Source organism: Podarcis erhardii, assembly GCF_964252035.2.
Source record: "Podarcis erhardii genome assembly, chromosome: 18".
Taxonomy (NCBI): domain Eukaryota; kingdom Metazoa; phylum Chordata; class Lepidosauria; order Squamata; family Lacertidae; genus Podarcis; species Podarcis erhardii.
Genome location: NC_138516.1, coordinates 2,713,146 through 2,729,656, shown reverse-complemented (window position 1 = coordinate 2,729,656; position 16,511 = coordinate 2,713,146). Strand labels below are relative to the sequence as shown.

The following is a 16,511-nucleotide window of genomic DNA, read 5'->3' as shown; positions in this document are numbered from 1 at the left end:
AGGTCGGCGGTTCGAATCCCCGCAATGGGGTGAGCTCCCGTTGCTCGGTCCCAGCTCCTACCAACCTAGCAGTTTGAAAGCACCTCGAAAGGCAAGTAGATAAATAGGTACCGCTCTGGCGGGAAGGTAAACGGTGTTTCCGTGCATTGCTCTGGTTCGGCAGAAGCGGCTTAGTCCTGCTGGCCACATGACCCAGAAGCTGTATGCCAGCTCCCTCGGCCAGTAAAGCGAGATGAGTGCCGCAACCCCAGAGTCGGCCACAACTGGACCTAATGGTCAGGGGTCCCTTTACCTTTTTAAGATATCATGAAAACATTAACAGTCCTTATGATGGGAGGGTGTCCCACAGGGACTCATCTCGCCTTCAGGCCGAGGAAGCCAGCGTTTGTCCACAGACAGTTTTCCGGGTCATGTGTCCAACATGATTAAACCACTTCTGGCACAACAGGACACCGTGACGGAAACCAGAGCCCACAGAAATGCTGTTTACCTCCCCACCACAGTGGTACCTATTTATCTACTCGCGCTGGTGTGCTTTTGAACTGCTAGGTTGGCAGGAGCTGGGACAGAGCAAGGGGAGCTCACCCCCTCGTGGGGATTCGAACCGCTGACCTTCTGATTGGCAAGCCCAAGAGGCTCAGTGGTTTAGACCACAGCTCCACCCACATCCCTATTAGTAACACAACACACACTTGGAGAAACGGATGGAAATCTTCGGAGAGACTTATTAGTGTGAAGTTTAAATTCAATTTTACTACAACCCATCTGGCTGGGTTGCCCACCTAAAATGTTAGGATCCACCATACTGCATGTCTGGATTTCATCAGGACTGTTTCCAATCTTGATGGAACAACCATCATGTTGCATTTTGTTACTTCTGTTGACTGTATTTTTTGTTTCTTTCAAAAAGTTAGTAAAAGTTTTTATAAAATTGGACCAACTTAGCCAGCTATCCCTGGTGATCCTCTAATGTTTATTAGATGGATTTTCCCCCTAAATAGATTTTTGAATTCTGAATTTATTGTTATTCACATTATATACTGTATTTTATGCTGTTTTTTGTTGCATCAATTAAGTGTCTTAAATTTGTTTTTAGCCGCCCTGAGCCCGGTTTTCTGAACTGGGAAGGGCAGGCTATAAATATTGTTGCTGTTGTTGTTGTTGTTGTTGTTGTTGTTGTTGTTGTTATTAAAAGCAACAACCATCCCACAAGGTTGGGACAGAACAATATTGAGAGCAACTTTTGCAAAGGATTTTCTTTTTTTCTAGGAGGTTCAGAAGAAGAAAATCCTCAGAAATAATTTTTCTCAGAAGCACCTCGCCTGGGACATTTCAGCTCGGCTCTGCTTTTGTATACTTGGCCTTGAGTCGGAAGCTGAGCTTTCCTACCCCCACCCCCACCCCCCACCCCCAATCACCAAGGAAGAGGCTGTAAACTGGTGCTTATTTTCACCATTGTTTTGCAGATCAAGGAGCTCACCTTCCTGAAGAACACCGTGATGGAGTGCGATGCTTGTGGTAAGTGTCAAAGTTATCTCCATACAGACCCAACACATTGCAGCCCATTTCTTGGAAGAGTTAAAAATGAAATGCATTCCTTAAAAGCTAGCAATTGGAGCGAATGGCGCTTTGTGCATGCCCAGAGGCATCCTGGCCCCCAGGCGTCCCCTCCTGCAAAAGAGGGAGAGGACCACAGGGTCCTTATTGCAACCCGATTTCATCTCACCTGCCAGGTGCAACCAGCCAGCCGAAAGGGGCCAGAGTGCTGCCGCCTGAGAGCACCACCCAAGGCGTGGCCCCTAATCGCCTAATAGCGCATGGCTGGGTGTGCACTGCAATTTCTGCCTGGCTGCAGCTGAAGGACAGCCAGCTCGTCCTTGCTCCCTCTCCCTTGCTCCCTGTAAGCCCACTAATGGCAGCCGCTAGTCCTGCTCCAGCACACAGCAACTCTGAGCACCATCTCGTCCAATCCCCTGCAAGGCAGAAATGTGCAGCTGTCCCATGTGGGGAACAAACCTGCAACCTTGGTATTATCAGCACCACACGGGTAAAGGGACCCCTGACCCTTAGGTCCAGTCGCGGACGACTCTGGGGTTGCGCACTCATCTCGCTTTATTGGCCGAGGGAGTCATGTGGCCAGCAGGACTAAGCCGCTTCTGGAAAACCAGAACAGTGCACGGAAACGCTGTTTACCTTCCCGCTGGAGTGGTACCTATTTATCTACTTGTGCTGGTGTGCTTTCGTACTGCTAGGTGGGCAGGAGCAGGGACCGAGCAATGGGAGCTCACCCCGTCATTGCGGGGATTTGAACCGCCTACCTTCTGATCGGCAAGCCCAAGAGGCTCAGTGGTTAGATAAAGGTTCCCTGGATGGTTAAGTCCAGTCAAAGGGGACTATGGGGTTGCGGCGCTCATCTCGCTTCAGGCCATGGCTGTTTCAAGTGGTGCCATAATGCTTTAAATGTCTGGTGTTAGCGTAGTTACAGATAGGTAGCCGTGTTGGTCTGCCATGGTCAAAACAAAATAAAAAAATTCCTTCCAGTAGCACCTTAAAGACCAACTGAGTTAGTTCTAGGTATGAGCTTTCGTGTGCATGCACACTGGAAGGAATTTTTTTATTTGGTGTTAGCGTAGTTTGAGACGAAGGAAGAGGAATCTGGCGGCCAGCTGGCTGTGAGGGAGAAGGCAGAGAGGAGGGAGATGACTGTGGTTGGTGGGGCAGTGCCCCATTTGCCCCTAACAGACCAGCCTCCAGTGGGGGCAGCCCAACTCCTTTGTTTCCTTGTCTTCCAGGGATCGGTACAGGAGCGACTGGCCCCGGCATCAGCGTGGCGGCTCTTAATCGCTGCTACCCGAATCCTTGCTTCCCGGGGGTCACCTGCACAGACACCCCCACTGGCTTCCGCTGTGGGGCCTGCCCTCTGGGCTACACGGGCAACGGGACCCACTGCACCGACATTGATGAGGTCAGGAGGTTCCCCCTCTCCTTCTGTGTAAAAGATGGGAGGCAGGAGGAGAAAGCCATAAATCTCTTCTGAAGCTTTTTTTCCTCAACTGGCTTGGGAGTGGAGGGCAAGCACTAAGATTGGCTTGGGTTCCTCTGCCCCGCAAACACACACAGTTCTTCTTGGAGCAAAAGGATTGGGTCCCCACCCCCATACCAAATTGTCTACTTTCCAAGTGAAGGCTGGTATTCTAGATCCCCATAGAATTATGGGAGGTGTTCATGATTCACACAATGGGGGAGGCATGTTGGACAAGCTCACTGGCTTCATTTTCACCTTGCTCCAACTGAGAATGTGACGGTGGGGGAAGGACCCGATCCAAGGAGATTGCCATGGGAGGGGGTAGCAGAGCAATGGAGGGAATGCAAGCCAGTGTCCCAAATGGTGTTATCAGAACCGCAAACACACACACACCCGTTTGAAAGCCACTGTTACAGTGATGCTATAAAGGTAAAGGGACCCCTGACCATTAGGTCCAGTCGTGACCAACTCTGGGGTTGCGGTGTTCATCTTGCTTTACTGGCCGAGGGAGCCGGCGTACAGCTTCCAGGTCATGTGGCCAGCATGACTAAGCCGCTTCTGGCGAACCAGAGCAGAACACGGAAATGCCGTTTACCTTCCCGCTAGAGCGGTACCTATTTATCTACTTGCACTTTGACGTGCTTTTGAACTGCTAGGTTGGCAGGAGCAGGGACCGAGCAACAGGAGCTCACCCCGTCACGGGGATTCGAACCACCGACCTTCCGATCGGCAAGTCCTAGGCTCTGTGGTTTAACCCACAGCGCCACCCTTGTCCCTTAGTGATGCTCTAATCATGCACAAATAAGCGAAACCTTTTCTCCTTGTAGTGTGCAGCGAACCCTTGCTTCCCCAGAGTCCAGTGCGTCAACACAGCCCCCGGCTTCCACTGCAACCCCTGCCCTCCTGGCTATACTGGTCCCATACTGGAAGGAGTCGGTCTGGCTTTTGCCAGGGCGAACAAGCAGGTAACTCCTCGGAGGGTAGGATCTTCTGCTCTCTGATCGGGGTGTTGAGCACAGCTGTGGAAAGAGAAGGGGGGTGGAGCAGGGTTCTTCCCAGTTTTCCAGTTCTTTGCCATTCCTTGAAGTCAGGGCCAGGCAGCCTGCTTATGCTCCAGAGGCCTGCAGGCAGGAGGGCTGGTAGGAACAGGGATGGAAGACGGCATTGCCTACTGTTCTGCCCAACATCCTGTTTCTCTTCTGCTGCAGTTCGTCTCCTACCCAAGGCCATGTCATCTGCCTCTCGTGTCTTCTCTGGTGAAATTATGTACCCTACAAGAATAAATAATAATAATAATAATAATAATAATAATAATAATAATAATAATATTTTTTTATTTAAACCCTGCCCTTCCCAGTTCAAAAACCAGGCTCAGGGCAGCTAACAACAAATTAAAAACACTTAATTGTAAATTAAATACAGAATAAAAACATGAATAACAATAAAATTCAAAGTTCAGAAATCAATTTAGGGGAAATCCATCTAATAAGCATTAGATAATCCCCAGGGCTAGCTGGCTGAATTGATCCTACTTGGGCCAGTGAGGAGGCCAGGGGAGAATTAGCTGTGGGGTCTCAGAGCGGCTGATCTTCATAAAAGGAGAGGGGGAGGGAAGAGAAAGGAAATAAAAGATCAGGCTGAATTCAAATTAAAGGCCAGGTGGAATAGCTCTGTCTTACAGGCCCGACGGAAGGAGGTTAAATCTTGCAGGGCCCTGGTCTCCTGGGACAGAGCATTGCCCCAGGTCGGAGCCATCACTGAGAAGGCCCTGTCCCTGGCGGAGGGTAGTCTGACTTCCTTAGGGCCTGGGGCCTCTAAACTATGGTTATTCATGGACCTTAATGTCCTCTGCAGGGCAGACCAGGAGAGGCGGCCCCGTAAATACGAGGGCCCGAAGCCACAATCCATTTGCCATTGCATTATTACAACCCCATTCATTTCAAAGAGAATGGGGATGGGTGTATGAAATCAGTTATGAATCGTTTGTGAGCTGACAGTAGAAAACGACAGCAAATACCATATTTCCCAGGTTGATTTTGGTTCCGGGGTGAATAAATGGATACTAGCAATTTCTGCTCCTGTTTCCATTTTTGATGCTGTGCTGGCTCTGGGTTCTAGTCCTGGCAGTGCCTCTATACAAGGCCGCTCAGTTCCAAGCATACCTCTGGTCCCTCTTCACCCAGTATCTTCACCCTAGCACTTGGTCCAATTACCTACTGAAGCCCTTTTGGTGTGCAGAGTGAGCAGCGTTTAAGCTGGCGAATCTCCCTTAGATAGCAGACTTTACCTATTGCAGTCACACATGCAGAGATGCAAGGAAGGAGTTGCTTATTGCAGGCCAAGTCTGTGTTTCCCCGTGGGGCTATTGATCCTCCCAAATACTTGACCACCCAAAAATGCCTTTGAAACAGTCAAAAGGTCTTGCGGCACCTCTGAGGACAAACAGATTTATTACTGCAGAAACTCAGGCCCTGTCCCAGAAGCTTATGACATAATAAACGTGTTGGCCCTTAAAGTTGCCACAACAGGACACTCCGCTGGTTTTTGCCGCCAGGTAAACAGGCACCAATCTCCCCTCTCTGTTCTTTCCCACGCAGGTCTGCAATGACGTCAACGAGTGCGAGACAGGGATGGCCAAATCCTGTGTCCCCAATTCCATCTGCACCAACACTCGGGTAATTATTGGCAGTTGCCTCAGACCAGACCTTCCTTCTGTCCCGCCGCAAAAGGCAACCGCCACCCCTCCTTTCAACAAAAGGGGAAGCAGCGCAAGATGTTAGATTCCTGACTAATGTATTTTAGTTTCGCTGCAGACAATGATCCCGAGAAAGCCGCTCACCTGGCTCTGCCTATCCCATTTAAATTATGCCAGGTAACAGCTAGATGCATCAGCAGTTGCTCATTCATGTTTAGAGGTGCAAATGGCACCCACCTTGGGGTGCCCAGCCCACCGAAAGCAAAGGAAAGAGACCTGGGTTTGCACACTGAGAACCCCGTTGAAAGCAAGACAAAGCACACGGTGTGATAGGAATTTTGAGGTTTTAGATATAGGTTAAATGTTCATAAGTGTACCAACCAAGCACGTACATAGATCAGCACAGGAAGACCGACCTGGAACCATTTTTGATTCCCAAACTGACCAAATGTTTTCTCTGCAAGGTCAAAGGAAAATGGAAAGGCCTCCCCGTTGTCTTTTCCTTCACAAATCCTGTCTTAAGGGCACATTTAAGATATGAATAGGGTGTGAGCCTGTGACCTGGCTCAGGAACTAAGTATTTATCATTACAAAAGACTGGCCAGGCTCCCCAGGCAATCCAATCAAGTGACCATTAAACAGGTAACCTGTCAGACGATATAAACAACGCACTCAGATTTCTGCTGTAGACCGCCTTTTCTGTGATGTAGGTATGATGTTTCTGGGGTGGTGGTCTTGGGTTACACCCCTTCTGTCATGTATGTATGATGTATGGAGGGGTGGTCTGGAGCTCCAGGGTAGAGAATTTAAAATGTCTATATAAGGCCTTGCACACCATTTTTCTGGGTTCCTCCTCTCTCCTGCATGTGAGGGGAGCACCCTGTTGCAACAGATCAATGAAGATCAGGCTTCCTAGCTGCTTTGCTTCTCAATATTCTCTGGTTGGCCTCTGTTATCTTCTCCTACCAATAGGGAACCTACCTAAGAACTCTATATGGGCTCTTGGATACCCCATAAGGGAAAAAAGGGCAGATTTTTGTTTACAACAACAGTACACACTGGCCTGTGTTTCCCAAAAGCAAGGATGTCCCAAGATTGGTGGAAGGGAAAGAGAAAGCACCACGAAACAGCAGAGCAGGTTTTACGCATCCAGGGAGGCAAGAGGACATCCTTTCGGCTGCTTGGCCATCCCTGCAAATGCCCCCACTGCAAACCACCCCATTTCTTCTCCCTGCAGGGCTCCTACAAGTGTGGGCCGTGCAAGCCTGGCTTCACAGGGGACCAGGTTTCCGGCTGCCGCAGCAAGATGGAGAGAAGGTGTCCCAACGGAGATCTCAGCCCGTGCCACGAGAAAGCGGACTGCATTGTGGAACGCGATGGAACACTCAGCTGTGTGGTGGGTTCAAAGCCTCCTCCTCCTCCTCCTCCCGTCCCTCCCTAAGCATCTCCAGATCTAGCGAATGGGGAAGCTGCAAAGTTCTGCAGACTAGAGGAGATCGGGGTGGCTGGTGTGTTTTTCTCCCCCGGCTCACCCTTAGAAATGTGAATTTCAGGCTTCTGCACGTCCAGAATAAACAGAAAAGCGAATACTCCATCCAAAACCATTTCTAAATATTTCCCTCACCAAATTGGGGGGGGGGGTTTCACTGATTCAAAAGAACAACAAAATAGGCCTGTTCTAAAACTGATGCTTTAAGATTCAGAATGTATGGGTCATTTTTTGCAGTTAGAACAGCAAAGTTTTCTACAGCTCAAAGCCTTTGTTTTGTTTAGTCTCTTTTGCCCCCTAGCGGCCGGACAGTCAGACATGCACCTCCAGAAATTAATACCCTCCCTTCGCTCACACCTTAATCTGTGTTGATTTAAGGGGGGACCTTCGTGAAGCACTGAACCTTTTTGTTCTTGCTGCTGTGCGTGAAAATGCATTGTGTTGATTCAAAACCGCACAATGTTTCAGGAAATTGCTTACACACAAAAAAAAAATGTGATAAGGCAAAGTTAAAGGACGCATGGCGACTTTACTGGAGAACAAGTTTTTAAAATAATAATAATAAACTCATGAATTGGAAGAGCTGCAAAAAGATTCCATTGAGCACATGGATTGATAATATGGACAGACGAGCTACGTATGAACAAACTGCATGTCGACACAAATTAAGAATGGATAAATATGAAGAAACCTGGAAGGAATATTTAAGCGATAAGGCGGACAGTGGTGGGAAGTAGAGGGAGGAGAGAGAGGTGGGGAAATATTGTTAAAAGGGCATAATCATAGGTGTACCAGTCTTCAAATCTGCATTGTTTTGTTTTTTTTTAATAATATTTATTAAAAATTTTCAAATATAACAGAAAAGAAAAACATCCAAATTTGAGACCTTATTTTCAATATCATCTTTCCAGGACTTCCCCTCCCCTCCCCCTCTTGTATTCCAATTCTTTCAAATAAATTCAGCAAATTCTTACCCCAAGTTTTAAAATTATTATCATTAACCCAATTTAAAAAATATTTTCCCATCCCCTAAAATCGACCTGTTCCCTTCCACGAGTTCCCCTCTTTAATATACAATACAGATTAACATAAAAAAAACAGAAGAAAGAATAAAATGTAATTTAACACCCTTTGGATTCCAAATTTCCCTCCCCCCTTTCCCGGTTGCGTTCCCAATGTCCGTCAATGTCTGCTGTCGTCCTGGAGCTCCCACATCTAAACCATAGTCCTTCACCAGTCCGCTTTGCCGTCTTTTTAATAATCTTTGCCATCTTTTGGTCATCTTTGATTTCGAATGTCCAATCTTGGAAGGGGTCTATCTTCCAACTTTGTCCAGTTCTTGCTATTCTTGTTGTTCTTGTTGTTCTCTCTTCTCCTCTTTTTTTTTTTTCCCCCTGCTCTCCTGCACAAATGTTCTAATTCCAAAAAGCTTGTAATTCCTCTACAGAGGCTTTGTTATTCAGGAACAAAACATTACGTCAAGTCCCTTCCATTTTTCAATAGATAAATCTATTGTCTCCTTTAGTGTGTAGACCTCTGTAGACAAAATAGTGTTCCATTTCTGCAGTTTCCCAGGAGATAAAAAGTCCGATTCAAATTCCATGCCAGTAATACTTGTAATGACCCACAGCTCCTCTAGAGGGATTATAATAACTCAGTTTCCTTCCCGATCATACCCACCAGTCAAAGTAACTTATTATTCCTTGTTTTAAACAGTTTATATCCAATTTATAACAAATGTAACCAGCAAAGTCCTCGTAACAAAGTTCTCTTTTTGTTCTTCAGTTTTGGCAGCTCCTTTGACAGCTGTCAAAACCTCTATTTCTCCTCTCCCGGCGCTCTCACGGATCGCTCCCGGGGTTTTTCGGGGGGGGGGGTTGTATTTTAATTCACATTCCACTTTTCTCCTCCAGCCCAGCTTATAATTTTCCATCGCGAAATTAATAACTTTATCAAAAAAAAAGGTTGCACTCGATCTTAGTTGTCAGGTCCTTTGCTTTAGCTCCTCTACAACAGGGGGGAGGCTGACTTCCTTTTTGCACCTCCCCCGATCGCTCCGAATTTAAGAAAAAATTTGTTCCCCTTTTTAATCCAAGTTCCAATTACTCACGGGTTATTCTTTTGAGTCCAGATTTTCAATGGAAGAAGTCGGCGCTCTCCGCCAAATGGCATGCGGCTTCACTCGGCAGGGGAAGCGGAGGACTCACAGCACCCCCCCCCCGTCACCCGCTCCGTAGCCTTTAAAAAGGCTCCTTCGCGTGGTCGGGGGGGCGCAAACGGTGCCCGCCGAGTCACCATGCCCATGGGTTTCAGCGCCCATGGTTTTTGAGGGTCCCCGCGTCGCCGGCGCGGTAGAACCCAGCCCCTGCCGAGCAGGCTCCCTCTGGAGCTCGGAGGGAGTCCGCCATTCGGCGATGGCGCCAACCCGGAAGTCCCAAATCTGCATTGTTAATGTTATTAGTGTTATTATGGTTTCTGTTGTATGTGTCTTTTACGGTTGTTGTTTGTATTGAAAAAATGATTAAATAAATTTAATAATAATAATAATAATAATAATAATAATAATAATAATAAACGTGTGCAGAAGTGTGGTGAAGACTAGAAAAGTGAGGAACCAATGTTAGCAGGTCTGCCTTCCTTGGTTAATGCTTGTACCACTCTCTGCTTGCAGTGCATTGTTGGGTGGGCCGGTAATGGCTTCATCTGCGGCAAAGACACCGACATTGATGGCTTTCCGGACGAGAAGCTTCGCTGCACAGACAAGAAATGCCGCAAGGTAAGAAGAGACGCTCAACGCCCAAGGCCCTCTCCACCCTGGACTAAGCCTCCCCTTGTCCGAGCGCAGCCTGGGCAGACTTAAGAGTTCCATTCCTTTTACTCTGGTAAAGGGGTAAAGGAGTATTGGGAAATGATCCATAATGAATTGGAAAAAAATGTTTAAAAGTGCTTTCCCTCCCCCTAAAAAAACCCCCCAGAGTCCTTTCTGTTGGGGATTATTCAGACTGAAATTCCCAGGTGTCAAAAATGGTTATTTATGTCTGCCACTACTGCGACCTGTGTTTTGCTAGCCCAAAAATGGAAAACGAGCCAGGTCCCAACCAAAGAAGAACGGCAACTTAAGTTGACAGAATATGCACAGCTTGCAGACTTAACATATAGAATAAGAGAACAAGAAGAACGTACATTTAGAGAAGACTGGAAAACATTTCTTGAATATATGGGAAATAACTGTGTACAGCTGAAAATGCTGGCAGCATTAAGATGAATTCAACAGTGTAAATAAGTTTTGATGGGTGTAATGGACTCAAGGGCATCCTGATCAAATTTGCAGATGACACCAAACTGGGAGGGGTGGCTAACACCCCAGAGGACAGGATCACACTTCAAAACGACCTTGACAGATTAGAGAACTGGGCCAAAACAAACAAGATGAATTTTAACAGGGAGAAATGTAAAGTATTGCACTTGGGCAAATAAAATGAGAGGCACAAATACAAGATGGGTGACATGAGCCAACAGTGTGACGCGGCAGCTAAAAAAGCCAATGCAATTCTGGGCTGCATCCATAGGAGTATAGCATCTAGATCAAGGGAAGTAATAGTGCCACTGTATTCTGCTCTGGTCAGACCTCACCTGGAGTACTGTGTCCAGTTCTGGGCACCACAGTTCAAGAAGGACACTGACAAACTGGAACGTGTCCAGAGGAGGGCAACCAAAATGGTCAAAGGCCTGGAAACGATGCCTTATGAGGAACGGCTAAGGGAGCTGGGCATGTTTAGCCTGGAGAAGAGGAGGTTAAGGGGTGATATGATAGCCATGTTCAAATATATAAAAGGATGTCACATAGAGGAGGGAGAAAGGTTGTTTTCTGCTGCTCCAGAGAAGCGGACACGGAGCAATGGATCCAAACTACAAGAAAGAAGATTCCACCTAAACATTAGGAAGAACTTCCTGACAGTAAGAGCTGTTTGACAGTGGAATTTGCTGCCCAGGAGTGTGGTGGAGTCTCCTTCTTTGGAGGTCTTTAAGCAGAGGCTTGACAACCATATGTCAGGAGTGCTCTGATGGTGTTTCCTGCTTGGCAGGGGGTTGGACTCGATGGCCCTTGTGGTCTCTTCCAACTCTAGGATTCTATGATTCTATAATAATGGAATACTGAATGGTATAGTTTTGTAAAATATGAAGGGATTTGTGATATGCAAAATGAACCATGGAAAGAGAAGAGGGGAAGTCGTTGATATCTTAAGGATGTAAAAATGAGTACTTTAAATTGTTATACAGTCACACCTCGGGTTACAGACACCTCGGGCGCACAACACCGAACCTGGAAGTACCAGAATGGGTTACATCCGGGTTTCGGCACTTGCGCATGTGCAGAAGCGCTAAATTGCGCTTTGCACATGCGCAGAAGCACCGAATTGCAACCCGCGCATGCGCTGACGCAGCGCTGTGGGTTGTGGACACTGCGGGTTGCAGGCGTGCTTCCCTCACGGATCGTGTTCGCAACCCAAGCGTCCAGTGTGTGTGTGTGTGTGTGAGAGAGAGAGAGAGAGAGAGAGAGAGAGAGAGAATGAATGAGTTGGATTCCAAGTTAAGGGAAAAGGGAAGTCCGTGTGGTGACTTTGGTCAAGCAACTCAAACTCAAACCGCGTTGCTGTGGTTATGATTATTTTTTATAAAAAAGATAAAGTCACAAGTTAACTATGAAACGGAGGAAAAACACAGAGGAACACCACCTTGTTGGTCAAAGAAAGGGAAAAGATGTAAGCCCTGGCCGGCAGCCCCGGTAAGGCACACACACAAACACCTTAAAAGCCTAACCGTTGTCTCCCTTTCCAGGATAACTGTGTGACTGTCCCCAACTCCGGGCAAGAGGATGCGGACAGAGATGGAATAGGAGACGCCTGCGATGACGACGCCGACGGCGATGGGATAATAAACACCGAGGTTTGAACTGCTGTCTTGGGTGCACGTCAAGTAGACAAGCGCCGTTCCGTTTTTGCTTTCAGGACCAAGGAAAGCTGTCTTTTCCCTGTTGAGCACAACAGAGAGGGCAGTTTCCAATAAGAAACGCGATTGCATGTGTGTGTTAAAATCGGAAACCTTGTTGTTGGTGAAGGCTGCTGGGAATGGTAGTCGTGTGAAGGGCGAACTAGGTGGGGGGAGAGGTGTGCTTTAAATGTATGGTATTTTTTATGAAGCTTGGATTGCTGGGTTGCCAGGCTGGGTTCTGCTCAGGCTAAACCCTCTGAAATTAATGCTTGGAGGAAGGGTAGAGGAAGGAGAATGCTGCCTGCTCAAGAGACGTACGTTTCCAAGCACAATTCAAAGTGTTGGTGCTGACCTTGAAAGCCCTAAACGGCCTCGGCCCAGTATACCTGAAAGAGCGTCTCCACCCCCATCGATCTGCCCGGACACTGAGGTCCAGCTCCGAGGGCCTTCTGGCGGTTCCCTCACTGCAAGAAGCCAAGTTACAGGGAACCAGGCAGAGGGCCTTCTCGGTGGTGGCTCCCGCCCTGTGGAACGCCCTCCCATCAGATGTCAAAGAGAAGAACAACTACCAGGCTTTTAGACGACATCTGAAGGCAGCCCTGTTTAGGGAAGCTTTTAATGTTTAACAGACCACTGTATTAGAATACAGTGGTACCTCGGGTTACATATGATTCAGGTTACATACGCTTCAGGTTACAGACTCTGCTAACCCAGAAATAGTACCTCGGGTTAAGAACTTTGCTTCAGGATGAGAACAGAAATCGCACTGTGGCAGCGGGAGGCCCCATTAGCTAAAGTGGTAATTCAGGTTAAGAACAGACCTCCGGAACGAATTAAGTATTAACCTGAGGTACTACTGTACTTTGTTGGAAGCTGCTCAGGGTGGCTGGGGAGACCCAGATAGATGGGCAAGGTATAAATAAATTATTATTATTATTATTATTATTATTATTATTATTATTATTATTATTATAGACAGGCTCAAGGTTCCAGTCCAGTGGCAAACTCTCGCCTTCCAGTATCTCTGCAGCCCCCTCCCCTGACTCACCCCTCCTTTCCTCTCCCCACCCAGGACAACTGCGTATTTGTTCGCAACTCAGACCAGCGCAACAGCGACCAGGACAGCTTTGGCGACGCCTGTGACAACTGCCGGAATGTGAAGAACAACGACCAGCGAGACAGTGATGGAGACGGCCGGGGGGACTTGTGTGACGATGACATGGACGGAGACAGTGAGTGCCTGTGGCGATCGCCCCCCGAGCGATTTCAAAGACAGAGGAGCTGAAGAGCAGGATAGATGATGATGAGCGGGTGGATTAACAGCAATAATAGTCACAAATTATTATGGTGATGAACATAAGAGCAGGCCTCCAAGATCGGGCCAACCTCTTCTCACAGTGGCCAAATACCCCACAGAGCCTAGAAATAGAGATAGACTGGCTCTGGAACTGGAGGTTCTGCAAGAATGTAAGAAGAGCCTGGGTGCTGGATCAGGCCTGAGGCAAAGGGATGGTCAGGAGAAGATAATCGTAGCTGCTCCGTCCTAGCATCTCACAGACAACACCTGTCCTGTCGTCATTCCACGACATGACCGAGAAAGCTCATCTCCGTTAGAGTGGAAAGATGGACCATTTAGTCAATTAAAGCACACACCTTCTGAATTAATCAACAAAGAGACACACAACTAATTGGCCAGGAGGCTTTTTGAAAAATGTTTTATTTATTTTTAATGTAAGCTCTCAGAAGAACTGTGGATCGGGCATTAATTTTTTTGTGAGAACCAGTGTGGTGTAGTGGTTAAGAGCGGTGGACTGGTAATCTGGTGAACCAGGTTTGCGTCTCTGCTCCTCCGAGCAGTGGACTCGTAGTCTGGTGAACCGGGTTCGCTTCCCCACTCCTCCACCTGCAGCTGCTGGGTGACCTTGGTCCAGTCACACTTCTCTGAAGTCTCTCAGCTTCACTCACCTCACAGAGTCTTTGTTGTGGGAGAGGAAGGGAAAGGAGAATGTTAGTCGCTTTGAGACTCCTTCTGGTAGGGATAAAGCCGGATATCAAATCCAAAGTCTTCTTCCTGACTTTGGCATAAGCACTGATGCCTCTTCCAGGAGGAGAAAACCTACCTTACCCCTCCTGCATAGGAGGGAATACCTCTCCTACAGCTTTCCAGGCCAGGCGAGATGCCGCACTCTTGATGATGACCACGGCTGTTTTTGCCTCCTGCTTCTGCAGAGATTAAAAATGTCCTGGACAACTGCGTGAGGATCCCCAATCCAGACCAGAGGGACAGCGACGGTGACGGGGTTGGAGACGTTTGCGACAGCTGCCCCTTGATTAGCAACCCAGACCAGGTATGCGCTTCCTGGGGAAAGGAATGAGTTGGTGGCGTGTGTTGCAAATGGGTCTTTTCCCAAGGCTGGGAGAGCAATTTGAAGGATGCCTAGAGACTGGCCTTGAAGGTGAATGTCTGTGTGGCTTAGATCTTTCAAGAGAAGCTTTGAAATAGGGGCTGTATGTAGACATGGTTCCCTAACCCCTGCAGTTAAGACATGGTTAGCAGATATTTTCAATGAATCCAGGGATACTTTTTTTTTTTAAAGTTGAGTAGCAACAGGGAGTCAGTAGTGGGGATGGTGAGGCAAAAGACCCTGGGCCCAAGCACACATGCATATTGTATAAAGGTGCAAAGCCCTTCTTTCGCATCCTGTGAAACATAAATGCGCAGAGTTTTTAAAAAAACTGGGCAATGGCGTGCCACCCACCCGTGACTCCTGAGCCTCCCCCAATTAGTCAAAACAAAGGGGGCAGGAGGCAGGAGATTGAGGGAGGCTCAGAAGTCACGGGCGGGCAGCACAACCATTGCCCAGGAGGGGCGCAAGGTGTGCAGTTTCTCTGCCGGGCAAGGTGCAAAGCCCTTCTTTCGCACCCTGTGAAACATAAATGCGCAGAGTTTTAAAAAAACTGGGCAACAGCACACTGCCCACCCATGACTCCCGAGCCTTCCCTGATCTCCTGCCCCCTTTGTTGTGACAGATCGGGGGAGGCTTGGGAGTCGCGGGCGGGCGGCCGTTGCCCAGGAGAGGCGCAAGGCGCATGGTTTCTCTGCCAGGCAAGGTGCAAAGCCCTTCTTTCACACCCTGTGAAACATAAATGTGCAGTGTTTTTAAAAAACTGGGCAACAGCCGCCAGCCTGCGACTCCTGAGCTTCCCCCAATCAGTCAAAACAAAGGGAGAAGGGGGCAGGAGATCTGTACCGCCGGACATCCCCAGTTTCCCTTTGGCAGTGGCGGCAGCAGCAGTCAGCAGCCCAGAGCCAGCCTGGTAGCGCAGTTGGCTCTGGCTGGCTTCAGGAGCTGCTTGCTGCCGTGGCACCCACCATTTTTCCTCACTGGAAGTCTCCATATGATGTGTTGTTGCCAAGGCTGCCGCTGCCACATTTCCCAGGGACAGATTTGCAAATCTGGGGACATTCCGGGGACAGAATTTGTCCAGGGACAAATTTGCAAATCTGGGGACTGTCCCCTGTAACCGGGGACATCTGGTAACCCTAAGTTAAGAGTTGCAGATTTCAAAGTCTTGTTTTGCTCCTGTAAACTTTTTAATTTTATTTTAAGCAAATAATGCAGCTGTTGCTTCCTGTTATTTAGAAAGACACTGACCACGATCTCGTGGGGGACCTGTGTGATACCAACCAAGACCGGTAAGTTATAGAAATGGCTCGTCTCGTTTCACCTGTTGGGGGGTAGGAGCTAGGGAGCACCTGTAGTTGTTGTTTTGCTGAACTGCCACAGTCCTGAGACCTATCATGACACCCAAAAGTAAGAGCAACTGAGAGAGAATCATTATCTCCCCTCAGGGTAGCACACACCACTGGATTTGTGCCATAATGGCCTCTTCTGACAGGCAGAGCACCCAGAGCAGGGAGTCATACAGAGATGCGACAGTCAGGCGCCTTCAAGGGCACTTAGTTCTACTATATCTTAAGATCCGATTGCACCCAACCTGGCCGATTGGATGGATGGAGGACAGGAGAGCGGGGGATGGTTGACATGAGCCAACAGTGTGAAGCGGCAGCAAAAAAAGCCAATGCAATTCTGGGCTGCATCAATAGGAGTATAGCATCTAGATCAAGGGAAGTAATAGTGCCACTGTATTCTGCTCTGGTCAGACCTCACCTGGAGTACTGTGTCCAGTTCTGGGCACCACAGTTCAAGAAGGACACTGACAAACTGGAACGGGTCCAGAGGAGGGCAACCCAAATGGTCCAAGGCCTGGAAACGATGCCTTATGAGGAACGGCTAAGGGAGATGGGC

The 16,511-nt window shown here is 48.1% G+C and overlaps 1 protein-coding gene across 1 annotated transcript in view; it reads left to right on the top strand.

Annotated features, from left to right (window-relative positions):
• The window catches only part of COMP (cartilage oligomeric matrix protein), a 46,267-nt gene that overhangs the window by 14,468 nt on the left and 15,288 nt on the right, over window positions 1–16,511 (top strand). Inside the window, exons 3-12 of the mRNA XM_081846126.1 lie at window positions 1,467–1,518; window positions 2,793–2,965; window positions 3,853–3,990; window positions 5,623–5,700; window positions 6,958–7,116; window positions 9,881–9,985; window positions 12,049–12,156; window positions 13,274–13,433; window positions 14,431–14,549; window positions 15,846–15,898. Coding sequence (XP_081702252.1) covers window positions 1,467–1,518; window positions 2,793–2,965; window positions 3,853–3,990; window positions 5,623–5,700; window positions 6,958–7,116; window positions 9,881–9,985; window positions 12,049–12,156; window positions 13,274–13,433; window positions 14,431–14,549; window positions 15,846–15,898 — 1,145 coding nt within the window. The remainder of the gene's footprint in view (window positions 1–1,466; window positions 1,519–2,792; window positions 2,966–3,852; window positions 3,991–5,622; window positions 5,701–6,957; window positions 7,117–9,880; window positions 9,986–12,048; window positions 12,157–13,273; window positions 13,434–14,430; window positions 14,550–15,845; window positions 15,899–16,511) is intronic.